General features: G+C 40.1%; 1 protein-coding gene across 2 annotated transcripts in view; it reads right to left on the reverse strand.

The window, feature by feature from the left end:
* LOC111270042 (metabotropic glutamate receptor 2) overlaps positions 1-24968 on the reverse strand; it is a 118175-nt gene that overhangs the window by 18432 nt on the left and 74775 nt on the right. For both annotated transcript variants that reach the window (XM_022850033.2, XM_086972338.1), the window contains exons 5-10: positions 20324-20398; positions 17441-17774; positions 16877-17148; positions 10450-10559; positions 9774-9963; positions 8538-8695 (exon numbers count right to left, since the gene is read on the reverse strand). In XM_022850033.2, coding sequence (XP_022705768.1) covers positions 8538-8695; positions 9774-9963; positions 10450-10559; positions 16877-17148; positions 17441-17774; positions 20324-20398 — 1139 coding nt within the window. The remainder of the gene's footprint in view (positions 1-8537; positions 8696-9773; positions 9964-10449; positions 10560-16876; positions 17149-17440; positions 17775-20323; positions 20399-24968) is intronic.

Consider the following 24968-nt stretch of genomic DNA (forward strand, 5'->3'; position numbering starts at 1 on the left):
CGTAATTTGGTAAAAGCGTTAAGCTCTGTCTCTTAAACGGAATCTGTAGAGAAGATGCCCTAGGGGCATCATTTTGTTATATGTACCCTCAGGTATAACTCAGAGTTAATCACATTCTATGCAAAAGATAAAATCTAAACTTTTCTACTGCGTATTTCGGCAGCGTCTTGCTGTCCGCCCCAGTCACGAACTAGTACCCCTATTTTAGCCGCATCAGAATAGTATAATACAAAAGTGTATTCAAGAGACAACTTGAATTATACAGTATTCAGTTACTTATGTTTATCTTATTAACAACGATAAATGTGCTGATCTTTAATGTGCAGATGCGTGAGTCTACCAGAATTAGTCTTAATTTTCAACTTAAAACTGATCCGTTACAACAACTTTTTTTTCGCAATTTCTTCTACCGGAAGATGCGCCGCTGCTATAAGTGCAATTATACGTATTTAAATATCCATGATAAAAATTCAAGCTCTGCTCGTTATATTCCACAGCGTATTTTGTTGAAATTCCGTTTCGTAATTCTTCTTTCAGGCTGACGTCTAATGGGATGTTTCTGGATCGTTTATATGTTATGTGCTTAAGCTCAATATACAGAAAATTGTTAATTGAGCTTAAGCATTCTTCTGAGACTCTCCCCCCCCCCCCCCTATATATATATACCAAACTGTTTCCACATAAAGGCATACCGCCAAGGTTTGTTTGATTTACCAAGGACAATATATAAGATAGATTAGATGAGTCTTTTTTTTCATTGGCGTCAGCAGTTAGTTCAGTTAAGTGTAACGTAACAATCCCTGGCAGAAAGACAAAATAAGATTTGTTTCGCCATCCATTATTTGCCCGGTTATTATCAACAACCATCGGAAAGTGTAGCTCAGTGAGCCCCCAAATAGTACTTGGTCTTTCGGACTTATCTAAGATCGAACGAATCTATCTAATGAGATCCGGCTTTGTTTTCCAGAACTTAGTTGTTGTAATAACATCTCATTTTCGGCTGCTTTTCGATTGTATTGTAACCGACCCATAATAACTGTCAAGCAGAAAGGAAACTTAGCTATGGTTAAAACCCACAATGCGTATTGTTATCATGTTCAGTAGGAAGCCCTATTAAGACTGAATAGTAAATCGAGCCGGTTATCATATAACTTCTAGTTTCGCACTCAGCATGTCGATAGCTAACGTGTATGCGATTAAATTCCAAATCATGGCAATGACAAATTGATTATACTGCTATTAAGACTTCATAATGATAGCACAGAATTTAGATAGACTTGATAAAGGGCACGTTTCAAGATGATGCGCTTACCTCGTTGAAGACAGCACTGATCGCAAAGGTTCTTTTAACCCCTGCGTGCATTCAAAGGCGTTCCTGATTAGTGACTTTTTGGTTTTCCTGGCAAACGCCCTTAACAAAAATTCGATGTGTGTTTGTTAAACCAATTAAGTAATAACAGTGCAATATCATAGGGCATTCTTAGCTTCAAAACTTTTTTGTGGATGCGTAAAAACTAATCGTTTGTTAACGCCAACTTATGGCAAAAGAATCAATGGAGCGTCTCGCGAGCAAATACCATATAGGGGAAGCTTGCACTAAGATAAAGTGACAGATGCAGGACCGCTTCACAAGTAGGCTAAAAAACATGGCGTCATAACCCAAGCATGCGGCTAATGGTATTGTTGCTCGAGATCAAAGGCAAGATACTTCGCTGCGGTCGGCGATTCCTTCGAGAGTGGCGCCTCTCCGTCAAATACATACTTCTCTGGGTTTAACGGCAGAACCACTTCCGCGTTCATTCATGCCGTTTAGGGTCTCACAAAGTGGTACCATCTAATACAGTGGAAAATCGTAGTTCTAATGAAACGCAAGCAGTTTTTCCTTAAGCGAAATGCCTGCAAGTGAAATGTATTCCGAACACTGTTCCATATAAAGAAGTAAATATCAACAAAGCATATGCTGTACTTATATAAAGTAACTGTATAATCACTGCTATAAATAACAGAGACAGAGTAAGCCTGTTATTATGTTCCACTGAATACTTTCCAGTAGTCTATGCTTAGCGTGTTCAGTCTTACGTTAACATCTTGACAAGTGACTATGTACTTGTCCGCAGAATGTTGATGTGGAGCAGCTATCGTCTACAGATTCTACAAATTTGTTTATTGATATACTATATTACTGAATTATTACAGTTCATTAAGCACAAAGCACTTGGCTACACGGAATCAACAACTTATTTGCTGAGACCTGATTTTTCCAACCTGGGATATGTAATAATTGTCGAAGTCGTTCTCTGGAGTTCAGTCCCTAGGGGCCACTACGGAGCGTTTAGTCATTCCGTAAAATAAATTCCGTAGTAAAATAATTTGCGATCACACGTTGAAAATGATCCAAAGTTGATAGTACGATGTACAACAAATGGTTAGAATCGCGATAGGAGTAAGCTTAATATCGAGCCTGCCACAAAAAGGAAAAGTCTCTGTGATGCGGGAATGATTAGCAGTTAGCTTACGAAACACCAAGACGCATGAGTGGTGCACATGTACTACCGCAATCCCCTGTAGGCACAACGCCCTTGCTGATTTCTAGGCGTCTATGTGAAACGACGCAAAGTGAGGCGTTGACATGAGTAGTGGATATTGATATAACAGACAAACTCTTACAAACTGTCGTCTGAATGGCAGACCTGTCGTTTATTAAGCCGAAAAATACATTAGTTGATTATGCTTGTATCGCTTTTCGATGGACACCAGGTAGGCTCTGCAAGCCCAGTCCACGCCTACTTATTGGGCTTGACCTACGAAAGCCAGGTGACACGAGCGCAATGCAGACTGATAAAGCAGTGTGTATGTTGCCTTGTCCCTGTGCCTATTCTAAAAGCAGATTCGATTTTTACACCCAAATTCGATAACATTGTAAGCCGAAACCAGTTAGGTTAAAATTCACAGGTGAGGATTTCGTCTGCGTGTACGTCTCTAACTGTGGCTATACATGTCCAAACGTACCATCACATGGCGACTGTCCGCGAGTAGATGTCTAGAAACCCTTTGTTAAGGTTTGATTTTGTTTCGAAAAGAAAGTTGAAACGCGACTTCATTTCATCTCGGCTGTGCCATAATACAGGAAAACGTTAAATGCCAGCTGGATTTGGATGTGGGCACATTTCGATGTAAAAAAAAAAAAGTCATTATATTCTGATCAACTTACGCAAGATGTTCGACTCCCTGAATCTTGCTCGTGTACGAGACCATATTTTCTTTAGTAGTTCTATAAAATACCGGAGCTGACATTGCGAGTCCTAGTCAAACCCGAGACAGACTCCCAGGAGAGTCGCAAGCTTCCCTTAAGTACGCGAAAGAGCCACTCAGTCAACTTCAACACTATTACTCGTAACAAACACAACAATAATGAATGTACGCCGCGAATGTCGTACCGTTCAATAAAAACTGGGACAGGAATTAGATCACTTAAATATAGATCTGAGAACAGGCATTTGGATAACAGGTTTTGTATTTACCGACAACGAAACGAGTAGATTCGGACGTGGACGGATGAGTTTTTCACGCTATTTTTGTGCAGTTCAAAATGGCCGAGATCTGATGCATACGCAGATAATTATAATTAAATCTGGACAGAGGCTCATTAATTGCACACATTAAGGTTACAGATTTCTGGCCTGTGGGGATTTTCCTCAGACTTTAGAAAAGCATGAATCAACTTCATAGGAAAAACGTAGTTATATTCTCGTAATAAACATGGAAAATGAACATCTGTGAGCAAGAACAATAATACCAATTAATAATTGTTGACCCTTTACTGCGCTGTGCTATAACGCCGATATGCCGTAAACACGACACCAAACTAGCATTCAAGGCTGACGAAGGTGGTTCTGTTCGATACATGGACTGCGCGCAGGATAGCGACGCGAACCTCTGATTCAAATCGGCAGTGCCATCATTGTGTTTCGAAATAGGACTGCTGTTCTCCTCTAATTTGTCATAAAGAAACTATCGGTGTTTCCAATTTGGACACGACAACGAATAGTGACTGGAGCGTGATTTTGAATTTCCTCGAGTTCGCATCATGCCCAACGGCTAACAGGAACGTATCTTCGCTTGCCGAAAGATTGCTGTGTTAACCGTGCAGAATTTGTACAATTGAAGCCGATGTGTTTTCACAGCAGGCGGGTTATATTTTTCCGAGTCACCGGTTTTACACTTGTCTAAATAAAAGCGAGCTTCGAATGGAATTTTTTCTCCGCTATTTCGATCGTTCGGGGGTGGAACTCAAGGAAACTTGCTTTTGAACTATAGTTCCATCGCTATTTAGGCAGGCTATAAAATCGCCCTAGACATATCATGTATTGAATTTGTCCGTAGGCTGGCTCTATGGGTCAGCAGGCAACTATGCAACACAGGGCTTTGCAAGAAAACACGGTCCCCAATGTCGATTTAAGAACAAATACTGGCGCCGTTGCGCGAGACATTTCTCGCTTCCTGAAAAGTCGGTTGCCGAGCTCTCATGCATATTGTGGTTACCCGAAGTTTGGGTTCAATAACATCCCGTGCGTTGACAATATTTGATAACACGCACTCGCCATGTACGGTGCTTCTCTAATATAAACTTCACAATATTGTGTAGTTTGGATATGGAGCGGTCTTTTTTTTCTGTGATAATTAAACGAAAACTGCAAATTTCTGAAAAGTTGAAAGTGAATGCTAGGCGCTATACAAAGCTAAGAAACCAATGTTCGACTAAAACGTCACACATTCTACGGTCAGTAACGATTTGAGTAAATAGTCGAAAGGTTTTGTCAAGAATCGATGTCGCATTGATTGAAGGCTGTCAGCACGAGGATTTTCGGCTTACCGGTAGCCTTGGACATACACATTAATAAGCGTTGTCTTGCCGTTGCCTTCTCTTTTTGAGGCTGGCAGAATGCTTCTAGACAGAAACAACAATTTCTCATTTGGGCCACTCCTCATTTCAAAATTCTCGGCTGCGTAGTGACCTAACAGCTGTAGGAGGAATTCCGCGACAGCTGAATCACGAATATTTCCTGTGGTAAAAAGAGCGATCGCAATGGTAACGCTAACATGGTCAGCTGAAAGGCCACTGGTCCTTCTAATACATTTATATGGTGATACGCCTTCATGTTTCTGCTCACTGGTTTCAACTTTATCTCATTAATGCGTTGTCGGCCCTAGCCTTCGAGCGACGTCGTCGTCGTCAGAGTCGAAAGCCGCTGCTTTCAGTGTATCTGATGTCTAAATCCCTTTGATTCTTTTTGCCCGATTGATCTCTATGTAGCAGGATCGGTGGTTGTTCGATATGGAAACACGGGAACGGGATCGAGGTCGCGAGTCACGGTAACTTCACAGTTGTTAGGTCAAACCTATTCTACTCCAGACACCCTACCTAGTTCCAACCAGCGAGAGAAAGGCCGCAGGATGGATTCGGATATATTAGTTAACGATACACCACACTGTTCTAATTTTTACCACCTTCACCCCCCTAGTCTGGAAGCATCCTGTCGCATCTATTAATGGTTAAACGCAAGATAGTTGATTTATGTTTTTGACTTATGGACGAAACACTTTAAGGGACTACCATTCGAACTTTAATCTATCATCAAAAATGGGAATATGGTTCTCTTCCACTTTTGACGTTATATAAAAGTAGTCAGCAGTAGTGACTAGTGTTATTTGACAAATGAGCATCCACACTATATTTCAACGTTTTGTTGGAAGGAACAACTGTTTTATCCCGAAATTTCTCATAGTCGGCAAAAGCACACAGCGGCAGAGGCGTTACGTAAGCTGAGACCTAGATTCTTAAAGCAAATTTTTAACAACTTTTTGACTAAACGTTACCCACTAGAGAATATCTTGGTACGAATGAATGCTCTCAAAGAACAGTGCTAGTAGATAAATCACGATGCAACTGGGTGCAGCAGATGACTGCGAACGTGGCATGAATCGGTACCGCCTTAGCTTGCTTTTTAGCACGAGGTCATTATGGTTCCTCACAAATGCGGACTTACGGGAAAATACGCTTCGCGGTGTAACATTACGAAGTACAGTAGCAAAGATTTCGTTATAGTGCTATGAAGAATGGGGGTGGAAAGACGTTGCTCGAAAAAGGGTATTGTTTTTATTGGCTGCCAGGTAAAATGCTAACGAAACGTAAAGGTCGTTTTTCGATCGAGTCTCAGAGACGTATTTCGAAGCAGCAAATGGAGAGCAAAGGTTGCATGAATATCGTTTCTATTATTACAACACCTATTACGACACTGGTCTAATTACGTTAGGCTACATATAGACAGTTGTTTTTCAGTGGCGTTCAATATCTACTCTGTTACGTTCACTCAGTTTACGTAAGCCTTTTGCTGCATTAAAAGTTTTTCGACACTAGAATGGGATATACGTATTCCGCCTTTGAAGATCAAATCATCGATGAACAAGCCAGTTGCTAGCGAAGAACAAGTCTGTTGAGTATCGTTGTTACAGTAACAAAAAAAACGCGCCCATTCGCTACGTACACTCCGTAGCACGCATAGTGGGTGAAACTTCTAAACGTGTTGAAAATTACACATATACTTTGCCATGGGGAAAACAGAATCCAGTCAGCGAGTTTCTACAATCGTACGTGACGTATCGGTAACGCGATCGAAGTTTACATCTGAAACAACCGAAAGCGCCGTATTGAAATAGCGCAGTAAACGTTATACTTTAGAAAGATTTATGTTAACATTCACTAAATCCAAAAAGCGTTGCCATGAAGGCTTGTTAATGAGCAACCATCCGCCCTAGTTTCCCATAATATATTTTTTGTAGTCATCTACTTGGAACATAATGCCATCTGCCTGCGAGGTGTAACGACAGCTTTGAGTTCTGACCGTGTTCGTGCTCTGCCAAGCAGAACTTACCCTAATTAATTAATAGCCAAAGTAACTAGTGTACAGTGAAGCTTTATCATAGACAGATATAGTTGAATTTTTGTTACTTGTAAGTATACATTCGCTAATAATAGAACATTACGCGAATGTTACTTAGAAAAAAAAACTATAAATTCTACCGGGTCATAATACTGTCTATTGGAACATTACCCATTAGAACCTATTGGCAAAAGTGTCCAATGTGTCATAATAAGCTTTGGCATTAACATATTCCGTTTCAAACGCCGACATTCACTATGTTTTAATCAGACGCCACAGAGGCTAATCACCATGGAAATATATATGTATATATATGGGGATTAGCCAAAGAACAAAGAGCGAGTTTTAAGCTCTTCGTTTGGTATGTTCATGCTTTGAAAGTGGCACATGCTTCTGATAAAAAAGAAAACAATGTACATTAAAGTTTTCCGAGATCAGGGCGGAAATTTTACTAGCGCTGTACAAGCACCCGTAGGCTTGTTTTAAGATGCCTTCGTATAGATTTTTCCTCTAGTTCTGTTCCAGGAAAAGGTTAACTTGGAATCTATCCTCAAGGTTGAGGAACGTTTCGAATAGCCTATGTGTATGATTTACATAGAATTTTCATTTAATATGGGCATTTCTAGAAATAAGCTCGACGAAGCCCAGCAAAGAGTTCAAGCTACGCCTACGTCGCACTGACATAAAACTGGCTTGAGCTCATCATAAGATGAGCCATAAAAATCATCTGACCCTTATTTTATCATCAAGACGCTTGAATGGCTCTCCGACACATTGACTGTTATAGGCGTTCTACTGGCATGTTTGTTGGAGTTTCGAACGGGCACCAGTTGATTGTATCAGTCTCATGACAGCTTTAGGGCTTCAGGCTCGCTCGAGGCCGTTCTAATCGTGCCTGTGAACAGCTTGTACGTGACACGTCGCTAGACGGTACGCAGTGGACCAGCGACAACCGGTTTAACTCGGCTAGCTTTACAGGGTAACTTTGAAATGCAGCTTAAGCTTTTCGCTAAGGATAGGATTGAGAGTCACATTTGTCGCCGATACATCAGCAGCGAGAGCGCGCATTACTAAATTAAATGAAATGTCAATATTATAGCTATATACATGAGTATCAGTAATCAATGATGTGTAACAGTCAAAAATCAATTGTTATTATATCAAGCATTCGAATAAACGGCAGCCCTATTTTTTGAATATTTACTCTACTATTGGCCCACAGCTTTAATCTCGTCGTGTTAACAATGCCCATGATAATGGGACGTTACTTAATAAAACAGCACCGCGTTGTATGTCTGACAAAAAGTCGCGTTTTTTTTCCTACTTATCTAAACGCAGCGCAGTCGCTCATCCTTGTTCGCCTTTTGAGTAAATAGTGTTAGCAGTAATTTGTTATTTTCGCAGCAAAGAAACTTCCGGCGTTGCGTTCAAAGTTTGTCAATTTAATTTTTTTTGCAATTGTTTTATGTTTATCTTCTCTGGTGTGCGTTACGTCCTCTGTCAAGCCCCTAACCGGGATCTCGCATTGATATTGTTTTCCACTTACTGCATACTTCTATACGCATTTGTTTATCCAGGACGCTAATTCGAACTGACCTGATGGTCCAGGTCCGGCAGTGTTCCTTTAGCGCACTCGACACATTCAGTTTCACTACGTAGTACCTCGTACTTTTGACACGGCATACACTGCCAACAACATTTTTCGCCCTCGAGGAATTTTTTCGCCGAGCCACGCTCGCACTCCAGGGAGCAAACTGCAAAAGGAAACGAAAAAAGAAATGGTGATGCTTCGTAACAGCTCCAATATCTTGAGGCTTGAAAACGACGCTAGCCCTACTCATTAGTTGATTTGCCGATTTATTGATTAACCAAATATATTACTATTGCTACGGCATAAAAACATGATCACTGTGCGGGCAAAGATAAAGCAGCACCTACACGCGCCACAGTGGGCATCGTAATTGATTTATAACATACCGTTCCAAGCTATTTTCCGCATTTCGCAGACATTGTAAACCCTTTGAGACATCGCCGTTTCAGTTGCCCCTATTAAAAAAAAACACCAGATCTAAAAGAACGTGACGTGCTTGTGCAAATCGGAAAAAAATGACAGGTACCTTCATGCCGAAGATCCTATCGCGGTGGCAGCGCCCGTATCTATATACGATAGATAACTTGGGCGAAATATATAGTTCACATGAGCTATTCCCAGTTCGATCCTTGAATTCTGAGTTTGTTCCTGAATGCTTACTAGTACAATGTGGAAGCCTGTGTTAACTGTTAAGTACCTTAGCTTGCACCTCCAGGCGCTCTAAAATATACAAGAAATTTTTCTACCTTGCCATGTGTAGTGCACAGTCAAAGAATTGTCGCAAAGGACTCATTAGGTGTTGATGCGATAAAGTCAATCAGTAATTCTGCTATTATATACATCTGTGCCATTGGCTACTTATTTATAACGTAGAAAGCCACGTCATTTTTGCAATAACTTCAGCCCCATGCAGTGCTCGTGTCAATGCATGGCTGAATGTCTATAAATATTACCAGAACATTTTATGTGAGTCATCATCGATTGGGCAAGTTTTGTCATTTATAGTGAACTTCTATTTTCATGCAATTCATGTAAGTGTAGACAACATGAGCGTTGAAATGCAGTCTAATGTCTTAACAAATTAGAATCTTTTCCTAGAATCTTCACAGTAAGCTCAATCGCATCATTCGCGACGGGAACCTGCTTGATTCTAATAATGAACTAAGGAAAATCCTGGCAGGATTCGTTGGTCGAAGCCGCACTGGTCGCTATCTAGACGGTGAGGTGAAGTATTTAGGCACCTGATACGGGCGGTAAGAATCCTCCATTTCTGCTCCAACTATCTTCAGCTGATGTGTATAGTGTTGTACCGGATATCGGTGACGAGCTTGTGCCATTGAGATTTTTGTTACTCATATCGCTGCTGGTTTCTATTCGAAATTTTAACTCGTTCTTGTTGAGCGTAAGCCGGCCATCTCGATATTCGCCCACCTGACAATAACGAGAATGCATATTTGACATTTATGACCGTGAAGGCAGGCATTGCTAAATTATCTACACAGCAGGTCGTTATTTTTGTTGTTCGAAAGCAACGAAATGTATCCGTATTTCGTCCGTTTGTTTCCATCTGTCTCCTACTGTGTTGACGTCTTAACGTTACGACTTCTCGGTCCTATTGTTCCAATGTATCATTGTTCTAGAAGATATAATATGTAAGAAATGGTTTTCCTTATTCATATCGAGTGTTGTAATACTGCATTAGCTCTGCCCTACTTCCGTGTCAAAAAATTTTTTTCCTGTATGTAATGGCATGGTCTGTATCATTCTTTTGAGACAGCACTGAAGGATTGCTTTCCGTAGCGATTACTCTACTATTGACTTTACTATTTGGAGGTAATTTTACGTGACCATAATGTGCCTTCGATGGAACAGCATATACATATGCTTGTTTCCATGGTGAGGTTTTCTTTTTCATACCTTGAGCCAATCGAAAATGCCCGGCTTGGTTTGTTTAAAATGCAGAATATTGTAACGAGACGGGCCGTCCAAAGTGCTTTCCGTAAAACGAAATTCGTCCTTGGTTAGACCTGAAATGCGGACAAACTATCATCGTAAGTGCCTTAACAAGAATCTTCATCGCCAAAGAATTAGATTAAATCTAAATAAGTGCTATAATAAATAAGGCTAATTGAATTTAATTTGCTGAATGAAACCTTTTATAAAACAACGCAATTTACCAGAAATAAACCTAAAAAGGGCCTAATCTCTTTCCCTTTTTAGAGTTAAGGTATCTTTTTAAAAGGCCTTTTTCCTTATTAACAGAAAAAGGGATTCCATTAGATATTGCTGCAATAATGTTGTATAAGCGTTTTTCTTTTATTCAAAAATACACCTAAAACCTCTAACAATAACCTCTCAGCAACGAAAATAAAGATTAACAACCCAGTTTTCCAACCTAATTGCTAACGTATATCTGCAATCGCATCCGCTCCTTAATAGTTGTAAATAACTGATATATCAACAGGTGTGCTACCATTGTTAGTATACCCGACGTTAAAGGAAGCTTAGGAATGGTCGTTTATTTATGTGGCAAATTCGCTTCTCTGGGATTGTAATGTTCTCGTTGGCATGGTGACAGAATATGCAGTCAGGACTTTTTTTTGCGTAATACCAGGCATGGTTCAAGGGGTATTTAAACATTACTTTATAGAAACGTATATTGAAAGTTGTTTGGATATATTAAACCGAGCTATCGCGCTTGCGTTTAATTGATGTACTTTGCTTGTACTACAAATGACAAGACTGAAACACAAAACAGGTGAGAAGACCACATTTTTAATTCACCCAACCCACTTTTGTGTCGACGCCTGCTTTGCGGTAGGCCGCATTAATTGAATTATTACTGGATATGTTTACACACACAGCGAGGACTCCAAGCAGTGGTTTCTGTTAAAGGCCATTGCGCCTGTTCTCCGCCTTCAACAAAAATAGCTGTCTGCTCCATAACCTCAAAGGCAGAGGAGAAGACAACATCTGGTTGATATAAACTGACTCATAAGGAAAAAGTCAAACTGAAGTTATTTCGTGTTGCGAGCATTACTACATTTACAATAGATGAAGACTCACCCCCCGACGTCAGCGCGAATGGGAGTACGCGCGGAAACATTGTACTCTGATGTGTGGCTGAATGGAACCGTTCGCGTTTCAATAGAGGTGTTGAAGATGGTAACTTCGTTGAAAGGCAAAATGGAAATGCTCTCTAAACAGCCGAGTTTAGTTTGTTGGCCTTCAGTTATTGTGCCCGTGAAGAAAGCAAATATGACGAACGTATGTAAACGTGGACCCACGCGGCAGAATTTAAAAGCTCTAATGGGGGTAGGTCATTTGCAGAGGAACGCATCACCATGAGTTTTTCACAAAAGTTGTTGCTGAAGCTTCAGTTGAGCGCTATATGATTTTTAAATATATTTGTAGGATATGCTGTACAAGGGAGCCTAAGCTAAGAGAAAATCATCCTGTTAGGATATTTAAAATGCATTTAAAAACTCACAGAGGAGTTGAAGAGACAACATCTTGATGACAAATGGTAGGAACGAAAAATAGAATATTCAAATATATATGTAGTAAAATATTAAAATATGAGGAAGATTTTATCATTACATAAGTCAAAGTCAGCTCGTGTCCACCCCGAGATTCTTTTTTCTCAGATATTTTTCTATCGAATTACTTGGAACTAAATCAGTTTGCTAAATCAGTTTCTGTCTCAGAACAAGCATGCTATGAATAATTAAGGGCAGCTGGAAAACTATGTATTTATTATCTTACCACGAGTTCTGCCTTTAGGTCTAGGCCTTTGCTGTATGGATGATACCTTGCGAATCGCTAATATGCCGCCATATTTGCTTAAATGAATAACATTAAATACCTTCCAGCCTTTTGCGAAATAGGGAACTAGATGCTACACCATTAAGTTTTTCGTCCGCCGTCGTCGGATTCGTACGTCGTCGCTTCTATACGTAAAGGGAAAGATAATCGCTTGATCTGGACAAATTATTTAGGAGCCAATGAAATGAAGCAAAGTCAATACTGAGAAGGCGGCACTTAGATTATTACATCATGATGCCAAAACTATTGATTCTTGCGGAAATCAGTTTACATTTATAAGGAATAGCTCTAATAAACTGCGGGTGTTAGTTCTATTGCAAATTTATGCTGCGCGTTAAACGGCCGTAAGCGAATCCATTGTTGCTGAATAAGTAGCATTTGTTTATGTCGCTGTTAGGGCCACTGTACAAAGTTTGCTTCAGTTCCGTGCCAAGAAGACCTCATGGAATCTATTTTTATCACAGGCGGATGTGTATATGAACCCTGAGCAATATATATGAGGGTGAATGTAGTCGAGACAGGCAAACTCTTTTATTAACAAACATTGCTTGCAGAGCGGCCATTAATTCATATTATATGAAGCTCACCTACGCAATAGGTATACCTCTTATAACTACATACTTAGGAGAGAGGCTTTCAATATTTTATTTTTGCCTAATAAGCCATCTCGTGTTATGAGACAACATTCGGGTATCAGCGGACATTCACCATTGGCAAATTCCGTCAAGAGTGCAACTCTGTAGCTGAAAAAGAACGTCAAGCTTCCTCAGCAAAGGTTTACAACGAGAAAAGCGTGAGGTCAGTTGAGTACTCAACAGTGAGGTTTTCTATGCCGACTGACCAAAATATTCAAGTTGAGGAACAACTGCCCAAGTTTAAAAACCAAAGAATGCTTTTTTTGGTCGTTATTCTAATGGTAAATTACCGCTTGAAGCTATTTCGCTTCCAAGCAATAAAAGGTCGTTAGAACACTTATCATAACTGAATAATTTCATCATCTAAAAGTTGCATAGAACAGAAACCAACCTCTGTAAACAAACCATTGAACTATAACCCGCATAATACTTAAACAGAAACACCGCTAACTGATGCCCCTGGTTTTACGCTAAACTAATCCCGATTTACGGATGCAAACCATATGGTGCAAGGCGTTATTGAAACATTCATTAGTTCTACAATCAATTCGCTAAAAAATCACACTGAGAGCAACACTAATAAAAATTTAAAAAAAAAATATCCAAATATACAATGGTATACAATTGTTGGTTGATATATTTATTTCATACACATACTTACATTTATGACATGTCTACGAAAAGGAAGCAGATAATCAATATTCATAATTCAACAGTGTTCTCAGCGGACTTTGAAACGGAATAGTTTTTGGATTGATCGTGCTTGAAATATTATTTTTAATACATATTACAAGTACTCTTTTTCATTTTTGCACACTTGTCTCAGCACTTTAGCAGCCTTTGGACAGGCATATAAATGCAGTTTACACCCTCCTATGTAATTTCTCCGTATATGATTCCTCGAAATAAATCGATAGAGGGATATGCTTGTCTACTGGTTCCACTTTTAGGACATGGAAAACCCCATAGACGTAGGAACTTAGATCGGGAGTGTAAGTAAGTTGGACGCGAAAGTTAGTTATTCCTGTCGATTCATAAATCTTTTAAAAAAAAGCTCGAGACATCGAACTGCATTAATGACTTCATCTTCGGCGGGTATTCCATAGTAGCACAGAACTTCCTGATGCCCATGGCCAGTACTGTTATCACCTTGCGTTCGAAGCTATTTGACACTGCCACCAAACTAGACCTCTCTCCAAAGCCACGCTATTCTTTCTACCGATTTTTCTACAGCTGGCGGTAGACATTGTACAATACCTCGTCATTGGGACCGTAAATTCCTGTTAATTAGTTGCACATGAAATACACCGCATGCGTTTCCAATTAGCCTCGACTTAATGGAGGACTAACTTACGGGGCACTCATTTTTTTTTAATTTAGTTCCGTCTTTTTGAGTACTTGAATACTAATTCTGTAGCACGCAACATGATCTAGCCAAATCTAGCCGACAGAGCCCCTAAATTTCAAGCTCTGTTTTCGGAAAAAGCTTTTTCGAGCGCGGCAATGCGTTCTTGTTTTTCGGGTCCCGACAATTGGTAACTTTCTTACTGATGTTTAACATTCTAAGCTCTGTTTTTGAAACGTTTGCATTATTTACATACTGTGCTTTTGCTTAAAACTCTTTGCCCAATGTCTGCACTAAACTTCGATGAATTTCCGCAGCGCTGTTGCCCTTGACAAATGAAACCACTGAACGTTGATTTTAGTGCCTAAAAAGATGTTTTTTTTCTGGACTCCTTTCTCCTTGAGTAAACTCAGCCGGTTTCTAGTATCAACTGTTTAAAAAACTAGAGTAGTATTCAACCAAATTTCGTCTGCTAACGGCGCGTCATTCAAAAGCTATTCTATTTTAAAGTTGGCCAGATTCACCTGTTTTGTACAAATATAATCACGGATCTGAGTAGCTTTATAAAAGTAATCATAAACACATATATGGTTTACATTGTTATAAACATATATTTCTTTCAGGACACTTCTACTGCAGGGCACAGTTAGGGACACCAGATAGCGCAAAATAACAAAGAAGAAATCAAAAATAGCACTACAGTTTCGTGATACACAGCGCGACAACCAAGGCCGCTCTGCGACCCTTGATTACCCGATTTCTATAAGAAAGTTTATCAATATTCACATAATAGGGCCAACATATATATATATATATACCATTAGCAAGCCAAAATGTGGACGACAATATTCAGTTACAACTGCACGTTTCCCTACCAAAACGATTCATTTCTTTCGATTGCCTATCTTTCTTTTTTCCATATCTAACTTGTACGTATTCACAAACAAGAGAGAATTTTAGGCTCTTTTCAGATAGCTCTACTGCGTATGGCTGTGTGGGATTAGGCTATGCGATACGCAGTGTACTTCGCTGTTGCTACTGCGCCACACGCGGTAGGCCCACCAAATCTATCCTAGGCCGGTTCTTAAAAAAGCGTTTCATATTGATAGAATATTTGGTCTAGTATCTACATCGCAACAAGCCACCGTCAGGATCAGACCCGCGGCTGGATGAATGAACGAATATAGTAAAAACATTAGGGAAGAATGCATTGGGTCTATTGAAGAAAAGACCTCCCCTAAAAATCAAACGTGTGTTCACGCTAACTCGAGGGTCCATCAAGGGATGTACGACAGACAGGCTACAACTGTTATTATTATTATTATCTCTATTACTACAACTATTGAGCTAGAGTAACATGATCGTTCGTTTGGTGATATATCATTCTGGCCTTATAAGCTTTCTGAGCATGTGTAAAAGGCAAGGACACATTTTTTGAAACGCCTTTGGGGTTCACCACGATAGAAGATGAATACCGATAGTAATAGAAAGCCTATTGATAGTAAGAAACGGACATCGATAGAGTAAGTTGCGATGTCCTTGGTGTAACTCTCCGCAACGAAGAAGCCCAAAAACTATAAATTATATTTCTCTTATTTGAATCAACAGTAGTCATACCTTGTTAAGGCTACCTCGTTTGCAATCGTGCACGGATAATGACTATCTAAACACCCGCGGCTGAATCGAACTAATAGATAATCAGAGGGATTTGTAACCACTGGATAATTTCACTTATAGCTTCATAATCACACCTAAAACCTAGTCGAAGTTGTTGGAATAATTTGTATGCAATTAGTGTACACTGATCAACTTTGACGCACTTAGATGTCTATTACTTACTTGTGCAAGTCGCACGTAATTCCTGTGTTGCCCTATTTGAACCTTAGGTTTTTCCGTCGTTCGAATTGAGTGGATGCTACCAGCCGACACTTCGATTTATGCAAAGGGAGCCCAGTCGTTAATTTTGGAAGTGAAATTCATAGCGGAAATTAAACACTATTTCGACTATAGTTCATGGTGGAAATTATAAAATTTCAATGCCCGTACTCCGAAGAGAGCACCGATGATTTCTTGCGACAGAGAAACAATTGAGGAAAAAATAACAAGAGCATATGGTTAGTAAGTAACGCTTCCGTAATGGACCAGACGAATTAGAACCGCGTACATTTGTTGAAACCCCAGTCGTTTCCCCTTTGCCAAAAATTGCCATTAAATAAAAATTGCCTTTTTTTTTTAACCCAGATGATGCCGTGCGCGACCTTTAACATTAGAAAATACCTAAAAAACAACCGAGGTGCATTCACATTTTTGTATGGGCGATATCTAGTCTCGTTTGTCAGTAATGCTGCTATGTGGGCTGCATTATACGCGGCGCATTGTGGCCGTCCTTAACTTAACGGTGAAGAGCATTCGCTCTGCAGATGCGCGTTATTATATTTGAATTGCGTAGAATTTAAGCCTGATGTTTTTATCTGTCTAAGCCTTCCACAAAACCTCTTAATTAATTCTAGATAGAAGGTAAATCAATATATGCACCCACCATTGAAGCGGACCCGCTTGAGATAGCTGAGCAGTTGAGAACCCTCTATGGGCTTCATCTTGTGACACAAGCCCTGACTTCCTCCACAGAGCTCCTCGTGCATGTCCCGTATAGCATAGGCAAAAGCCAAAACGGCATCCGATACGAACTGCAACTGCCGTTCGAGTTCAAAACCCCCAGTCGCGGATGGATCCAATAATTTCTCTCGTCCTGTGCATGTTGAAGTATATTTCTGGTTGTAAGGCGTTACAGTCCCGTTGGGCCAACGACATCTATACGGACAGGAAAAAAACGGCAAGTATACAATATAAGAGTATAAAACGAAATTTTTGTTCACCAGCGACGCAGCTCTCGTTCGAGCGACGTGGCAGAGTGTATGCAGAGGTACGTTTTGCCATTATTTAAATAGTTTAAATATAGATCACGTGCATAAAACACAATTATGATTATGACTTCCTTTTCCAATTCTTTTCGCAATATTCTATTGAACTGTTCTAACGTAGCTCACTAGAATTATTTCCTGATGCTTTTGAGGTTCATGTTTCAACGACCATTGGTACTTACCTAAACGTGTACTCCCAATATTCAATAAACCAAGGGTTACGCTTATTTCCCTGAGCCGTGAGGTTAAGAAAGTAGCTCTCGAAGTCTGGTATAGGGTGCGCCATTGGCTGTACCGAGATAGTACCCTCAACCTGCGCTTCATGGCCGTCGGAGACGAGTGAACGGGCGCTCCAGCCGTCTGATCCAATCCACGAGAACATACCGGTCGCATTACCTCTAGCGACTGCCTTCATCAAATGCGCCACCTCCTGATCCGAGCCAAACACGATCACTCCGCGTGCACGAGATTTAGCGCGAAGACGCTCGACGATTTGATCATATGCCCCAGCATTACCTGATGGTGTGAATCGATCAGTTTTCATAGAGTAAATTATATACTGCCATTAACCCGTCCTATAAAAACCATGTTCATATCTAAAGCAATATTAGGTAATTTGGTATAAATTCAAATTGCCTGATATATAATGTAGCCTCCAGTTGCAGGCCAGGTCCAAAACAGAGTTAGACATATGCATCATAATAATATAAGTAAATTTTATAATACCTTTAAAATGTTTACCTATAAAAAAGGTTCGCTGTAGTCAGATGCTATCGCCAATTATAGTCGTTAATAATACAGGCATGCAGTACGGGTCTTAATCGTACTTGCCATGACAAGTTATATAAATTTTATTTACTCTAAGATTTTTAAATCTGTAATATAATTGAAGAAAACCTCAATAAATACGAGAATCCAAAAATATATTGAAAATATCCTAACTCGTTATTGTTTTGACTTTGCTCGTAAACAATCATGAACGCTGCTATACATGTTTAAGCTCTAGTATCAAAAGGCCCGATCGTTTACCCTACGTTGTATGGCCTTTTTTCATCTTCTTGGTGCACAACTAAGCGGCGCATGGCCTGCGGACAGCTGCTTGTTCCGAGGGGAAACCACCTAGCTCCGAAGGCAACCTAATCAATCAATGTTTATACGAGCGCCTCTTACTTCGAATCTTCAATTATGCAACGCAGCCTACTCTCTCCTTACTCCTAACTACACTTTTCCCAGTGCTCATTATCGAGCCTTTTTAGCAAAAAAACGCAGGCTCACTCGCGAAACACACTTTTCACGTTCCGACAAAGAACGGACCGCCAGTTTAAACCACTATAAAAACTCATCTCCTGGAAAAGACCGCCTGCCGTCGATTTCTCCCCAAAACACTTATTGACCCGCACTATTTTTAAAGGTCTGATTATGTTTACGGAGAAAACTGAAAACAAGCTTTCGACTGCAGAAACAGCAATAGCCATCATGGTGGCATAGTAACAATGGTTGTTCTTTTAAACTAAATGAACTCATATTTGAGAGAGCGAAAAAGCGCGGTTATCACCTTGCGTTATGCTCCACGTGTCCATCCAGCTTTCCTTTTGAGTTAGGCCATCGTACGTATATCTGCGTACAAGGCGAAAATAAAGGGAACTTACTGGTTGTTTGCAAATAAGCTCCTTCTGGTAATTGTATGTTAATCACGAGTGCTAGTTTCACTTGGTCTGCAAATCGTCTATGAAAGGTAAGAAATTTCTGGGCTTAGCACTAGCAAGCAAGAGCCAAAATGAATTTGATGGAATCTATCGTTGGCGAGGGCTGGCTTGCGGGCGAACGGGCCTCCAACAGAGCTTTGGCGATAACAACTAGATATTCACTAGAGTACAAAGAGAAGGAACAGCGACGAAACTATTGGAGAAGCAACGGAAGAAGAAGACGCGTTTTTTTAAAAAAGCAGCCCTCATTTTTTTGAAAAACGCTGAGGCAAACGTTGAGAAAGGGACAGGTTTAGAAGGACAGCTATTGATTTGACTCTGAAACGATGACACCGTGGTCAAGGCAAGGGGAAGGTAGCACACTTAACAGGCGACAGCCGAAGACGATGCAAGTTCAAATTCATATACGTCCGAGTCCAGCTGAGCGAAAACAACAGAGTAGGACTACGGTTAGGAATCCTTCCCTGCCCCTCTTCTCATCGTCTCGTTCATTTTCGGTAGATCAAACGAGGTTTGGAAGTTAAAAGCTACGCGTCATCGGTCGGTACCCTTCATTGATTGTCGGTGACGTCAAAGCTACCATTCGTTTTCTTAGTTTTCCACGACATCTTCGATCGCTTCGCATACCTTCGATGAGGTGTCACGTCCCCGAGCCTGCGATACGCAGGTACCAGTTTAGCTCTATTTACTTGGTCGGCACCGCCATTTTTCGTACAGACCGACTAAGACGTCGACTGTGAATAAAAGCATTTAATTGCTATTATAAATAGATAAAGCGCTCGGCATCTTCGAACGTCAAAGATTAGTGAGAGACAGTGAGAAAGCACTATAATATTTGAATGTTTCTGTAAATAGCTTTTTCAAGCCGGTCTACCAGTCTATTCTTAAACCGAGCAAGCAAATGAAACCCGAAGTTCGAAGATGGATTTAGTGATGTACGAATAGAGGAATTTATTTTCTTATTATTCTTTTCTGTTCATTTTGCTGCTATATAATTTGCGACGCACTTTAATAACAATACGTATTACCGATGTTACTTTTTGAACAATGATTTTAGGACCAGATCTAATGCACCTGTCAAGCGAGTGAATCTGCCCATTTTATATGAGTACTTTTTATAAGTTGAACTCTGGCGTCCAGAACGCTTTGACCACCAATCGATAGACCCTTACATGTCGTGGTAAAGCCGACAGGCAATTTGATCATTCTTGCTCCTATTGATGGTGAATGTATTACATATATCATATACATATATATGATTTCATTTGTACGTATATGTAATACATGGGGGGATAACAGTATCAGACCGCTACATGCTCACGATAGGTGCATATCAGTGTTAGATAGAGAGTTACAGACCTTGTCCGGAATCCTTAGTGAGTTTTTCCTTGGCGGCGATGCAGATTCCTTCTTGTGCGAGAAGGCTTTCAAGCACTGGAACAGAGGAATTAGGTAGATGTGTTTATATTTGTACTCAGCTTATTACGTAATAAAATGGTGACAACTGTAGTAACTGGCCCATTTGCAATACAAAATGTCGTGATGAGTGAATACTAAGTAAAGATACGAGGTAGAATTTCTCGCGTGGATTTACCGAGCAAAATATTTCTGTAACGGGAACCATATTTAGTAATACACTAGAGCAGTACGTGTGGGCTGCAATTCAATACGTGTCTGATCTGCGATTTTTTTTGTCATTGTCAGAGGGAAGGGGAAGTTTTGACATGGCTGAGCATCGTCAGAGTATGCTGAACAATATTTGAAATGCGGTTCAGAAATATGGCACGATTATGGATTGAATCAGCATATATTTCAATGTAATACATCATCTTACCTGTGCTGTATTGTTTTCAGACGTGAAAAATAGGAAAGAACTTCCTGCCATTTACGCTCTGGTATCTGGCCACCTCTGGTATCTACACTAAAGGTATCTGGCCGATCGGCTCTACCTTACGCGTAGTTTTTTCAGGCTGAATCTATTAACTACTAATAATTGATACCTGCCTATTTGTCGGGCCCCTTGAGTGCCTGAACCGGGCTGATTTTTTCTGAATCGGTAAAGTTTTATTCTAGGAAGATTTTCCGTGGTGCCGATTGGCCACTAGTTTTTCTCTTTAGAGAGTAGTAAGGTGTGTAATAGAGTGTAAGGTTAATTTGACTGACAAGTTGGCAAGCCGGCAGCAGCTTCATTCCGATTTTCCATGCTGAAAAACAACGCCGCATCAGCGTTTACAAACACTAGTAGACAGCCACGAAGATCAGTCAGTGTGTTGCATGAACGAATGTGTCTTGTGTGACAAGTTACGTTCTTGCTATATTTTAGAAGAAGCTATTACTGTATGGACCCTGCTATAAACATAATTAGTCCCTTATGTCTACATGACTAAAATAATGTGTCTAATAGAAGAACAGGCATAGGGTGAAACCGGCAGGCCTTTACTCTTTAACGACTCAAAAAGCTCATCCCAATCCGACCACTTGAAGGATTCGTTTTAACTCGGACAAACAGGTATATAGAATTTTAATAGCTAGTAGGTAAATAAATAAAAACATATTATTTATTGAGACATATTGTAGTAATAGAGGTAGAACGTCGATTCCATTGCGTCAGCCAGTAAATGGTTTTCACCAAAAACTTATAGAAATAGAGATTTGAAGGCAAGGTTGTTGCTGATGCTTATGCTTATCAGGACTGTACGATTACTACAAACGTGTCCATTAATTAGCAGAACCTTTTCAATGTTTCGAGGTAAGCTTCCGTTATGAGTAGCTTGGATTATGGATTATACAGGTACTGGCTAATTAGATAACATTTACTAATGAGTTACCGCGTGCATTCATACATCCTCTAATACTAATTTGAAGATAATGGTACCGCTTCTAAATTGCAGTAAAACAAATAGAAAAGAAACAACAATTAGCAATTTAGCGCGGTTTAACATTCTGAATACGATTCCCTTTAGGTTTCACATATACGTCGCCACATTTGCGGCATTTCTCTAGACGCGGATTCTCGCTCTCCCGTAAAGGGAATCTGTTACGGCGTAAGCCAGATTCGCCTGTTGTATCCAGAGCGCAAAGCCTACTACCACGAGCTTCAGTCCATCGCCGTGTTCGTTCCCTCAGCTTACCTACGAGGATGCGCGCAGAGGTATAGCGGGGTGTGGAAGAACAGACATAGAAACGACCTCTTGAATTTCACGTAATCTCCTCTTCGGCATTATTTCCCTTGCTGCTGAAGCTCTCCTTGGTCGTTGGTGACGGAGAAAAGGAAGTGCACTACAGTCGCTTAGGATCCAGCTCTCAAAAAACTAATAATAATAGTAATAGGCTCCAGCAAGAATAAAGAGAGAAGCCACGATTGTGCGACAGGAGGGGTCAAGAGAGAGGATGCCTGAATAGGACTGTCGTGTTTCTGGAGAGTTAGATTGGCTAAATGCTAAACCAGCAGCTTTCTGTTATCCGTCGGCCTGTTTTTCGGTTTTTCAAATAGGCTTCGATTCGGCGTGCTTCAGTTTGTATCGCTGTTGAATTGTAATTAGGCGTGCTATAAAAAGCGTGGCACACGCGTTGTCGAATAAGCACGCGATACAAACTAATTAGTAAATAAATATGAAATAAGTAATAATAAAGTAAATAAAAAAAATACATGATCTTCTATACACGGGCAAGATTATGAACAAGGCGTACCTATATAGGAGTACGTTTGAGCCACAATGAGAAATGTCAGATAGATTTTGTCGACAAGAAATCGATGTTTAACGTGTGCGAATTTATTTTTCTTCTTATAAGAATTAACAAAGTATATTAAAATTGAATATTATTAACTCACAGTTTTCAACTACAAAGAACGATGCGCGTGTCGGTGGTGACCTGTCCGTAACACGGTAACTTTTACATAAAGTTCTGGAATATGTTTTCATCTTCATTAACACATATAAAAAGATATCCCAAGCAATGAGCCATTTTTCCTTTAGAGTAGATTCTCCGCAGCATGCAACGTTTGACTGCCTGTAACTTATCGTCGTCTACTTGGCCGAATCGACCTATCAAAGGAAAGAGGTGGGGCAGTAGTCGAAGACCAAGTGTCCCGTTAGCGACACCGGGACGAGCCCAAATGGAAAGCATAAAGCCGTTTAAATAGTTTATTTTTTTACCGGAAAAAGTTGAAGAGTAGAATTATGTCTTTAACGAAATAAGCGATATCTTATTGTTGGAAATTGCCTGAGTGAATGAAGTGAAAGCCGAGTGGAGTTTCTTCAGCAGACCTGTCAAACGCACATACGGAGATCTATTGTCTTTTAACAGCAACAGTTGATTCTTCTCAGTTCTTTATTATTCTTCATATTCCTGACTCTGATATATATCTGATCATAATTATTGTCCCCGTTCAGATTTGAATTATCGTGGCTGCATACTTGTTAGTTATCGTTACTATAGTAGCGCACTTAGAGTGATACGCATCTGCTTCTAGACCATGCCCGCACTTCTCCTGTCTGCTCTGGCCACTTTCTCACTTTGAAGTATTTAGTAAGTAGGCAGAAAACTTGTGTTCATCAACGGTCAACCTGGATGCTGACTTGTAGGACTGTCGCAAAGCTACATACAATATGAAAAGGTATAACGGACAGAGTTAGAGAACACCACAATGTACTGAATTGTAACCTCTATCAAATTATGTGTAGCAGGGTAAGCAATGCTGAGGACGGGTAAATTGCGAAGGGCGCGCCTCGATCACAAAATTTTCCCCACTACTTTTTAATGAGAAACGCAGAGGGGCACGTATTTACGTAAATAATCTACTATTTACATGTAAATGTGTAATCGGACTATTGAATGGTTTCTGTTGGAGAATCTGCTAGTAGGCGCTGACAGTCGATGGCCAGTCGCAATCGTTCGTGAAGCTTCGAACTTTAACGTTAACTGCCGATCACTCGCGAAATTCAGGGTCATCCGAAAAGTTTTTATTCTATAGTAATGTCGTTGCCTGATGGAGAACTCGAGGGTTTGTCATATACTATTTGCTAGATGATTTGAGCGCGATCCTTACGGTGATTTATTATATGTAATAGGGAGGCTGGGTTTGCAGATAACAATCGCTTTAGCTAATATGACCCACTATGAAAATTTCGAGAATTACATTTCGAGTGCTTTCAATTGCCGAAACTCTCCCACATTCAAACTGAGGGTTGTTTACAAATTACATAAAATTACGCGGTCGATTTGTACCGCTGAATATAATTATGGAACTCTAAACGTAGCTAATGCAAAACTAGTAAACTATGAGCTGTACAGTATCTTCTTGTTGCAAAAGTCATTTCTAGCTGTCAAATAAGGCCAAGAAAAACTATCAGCACGCTTCGTAAGCGGTCAGGTATAACCTGGGAAAAAGATATGAAACAGATGCGTGCTGTAAGAAGTGAAATCTGCAATTAGTGGCTGTCCGTCTTGCTAAGAGCTGTTAATTCTGAAATGTTCGGCACAGATTTTGCGAAGTCTGTCTGAATACACAACAATGCTATACTTCACGATTTTAAGCCCATTGTTATACCTTTTGTAATGGAAAAATGGCGCGCCGCTCATCTGCGCCTGTAAATATATCACGTCTTTGTATGAGTTTTTACAAAAAGCAATAGTGAAATTTAACCATAGGCAAGGAAGTAACACGCTCGAAACAGCTGAAACAAATGCATGTCTAAGTTGTAGGGATTCAGCGCGTCTTTGATGGTTTTAGCTAGACCTAAGTATTTGAGCCTACTCAAAAACTTATAAAGCTTAATGGATCATACCAGATATTTAGGATAGCCGGACGCGTTAAGCAACATGAGAAATTTGTTTGTAGAACAATCAAGGACCAAGTAGAGTCAATGATGCACCCGTCGGTGAAGGCGATAGCTGGGAAGTCAGCTGAGTAACATTGCTGGTATATGATTGCGGGTTTTCCCGTTTGTGTGTAGCTTTGAACTGATATTCAGGATTCTACTCTTATAAAAACCCTATAAGT

This window comes from Varroa jacobsoni, unplaced genomic scaffold (assembly GCF_002532875.2).
Source record: "Varroa jacobsoni isolate VJ856 unplaced genomic scaffold, vjacob_1.0 scaffold_1434, whole genome shotgun sequence".
In the NCBI taxonomy this organism is placed as follows: domain Eukaryota; kingdom Metazoa; phylum Arthropoda; class Arachnida; order Mesostigmata; family Varroidae; genus Varroa; species Varroa jacobsoni.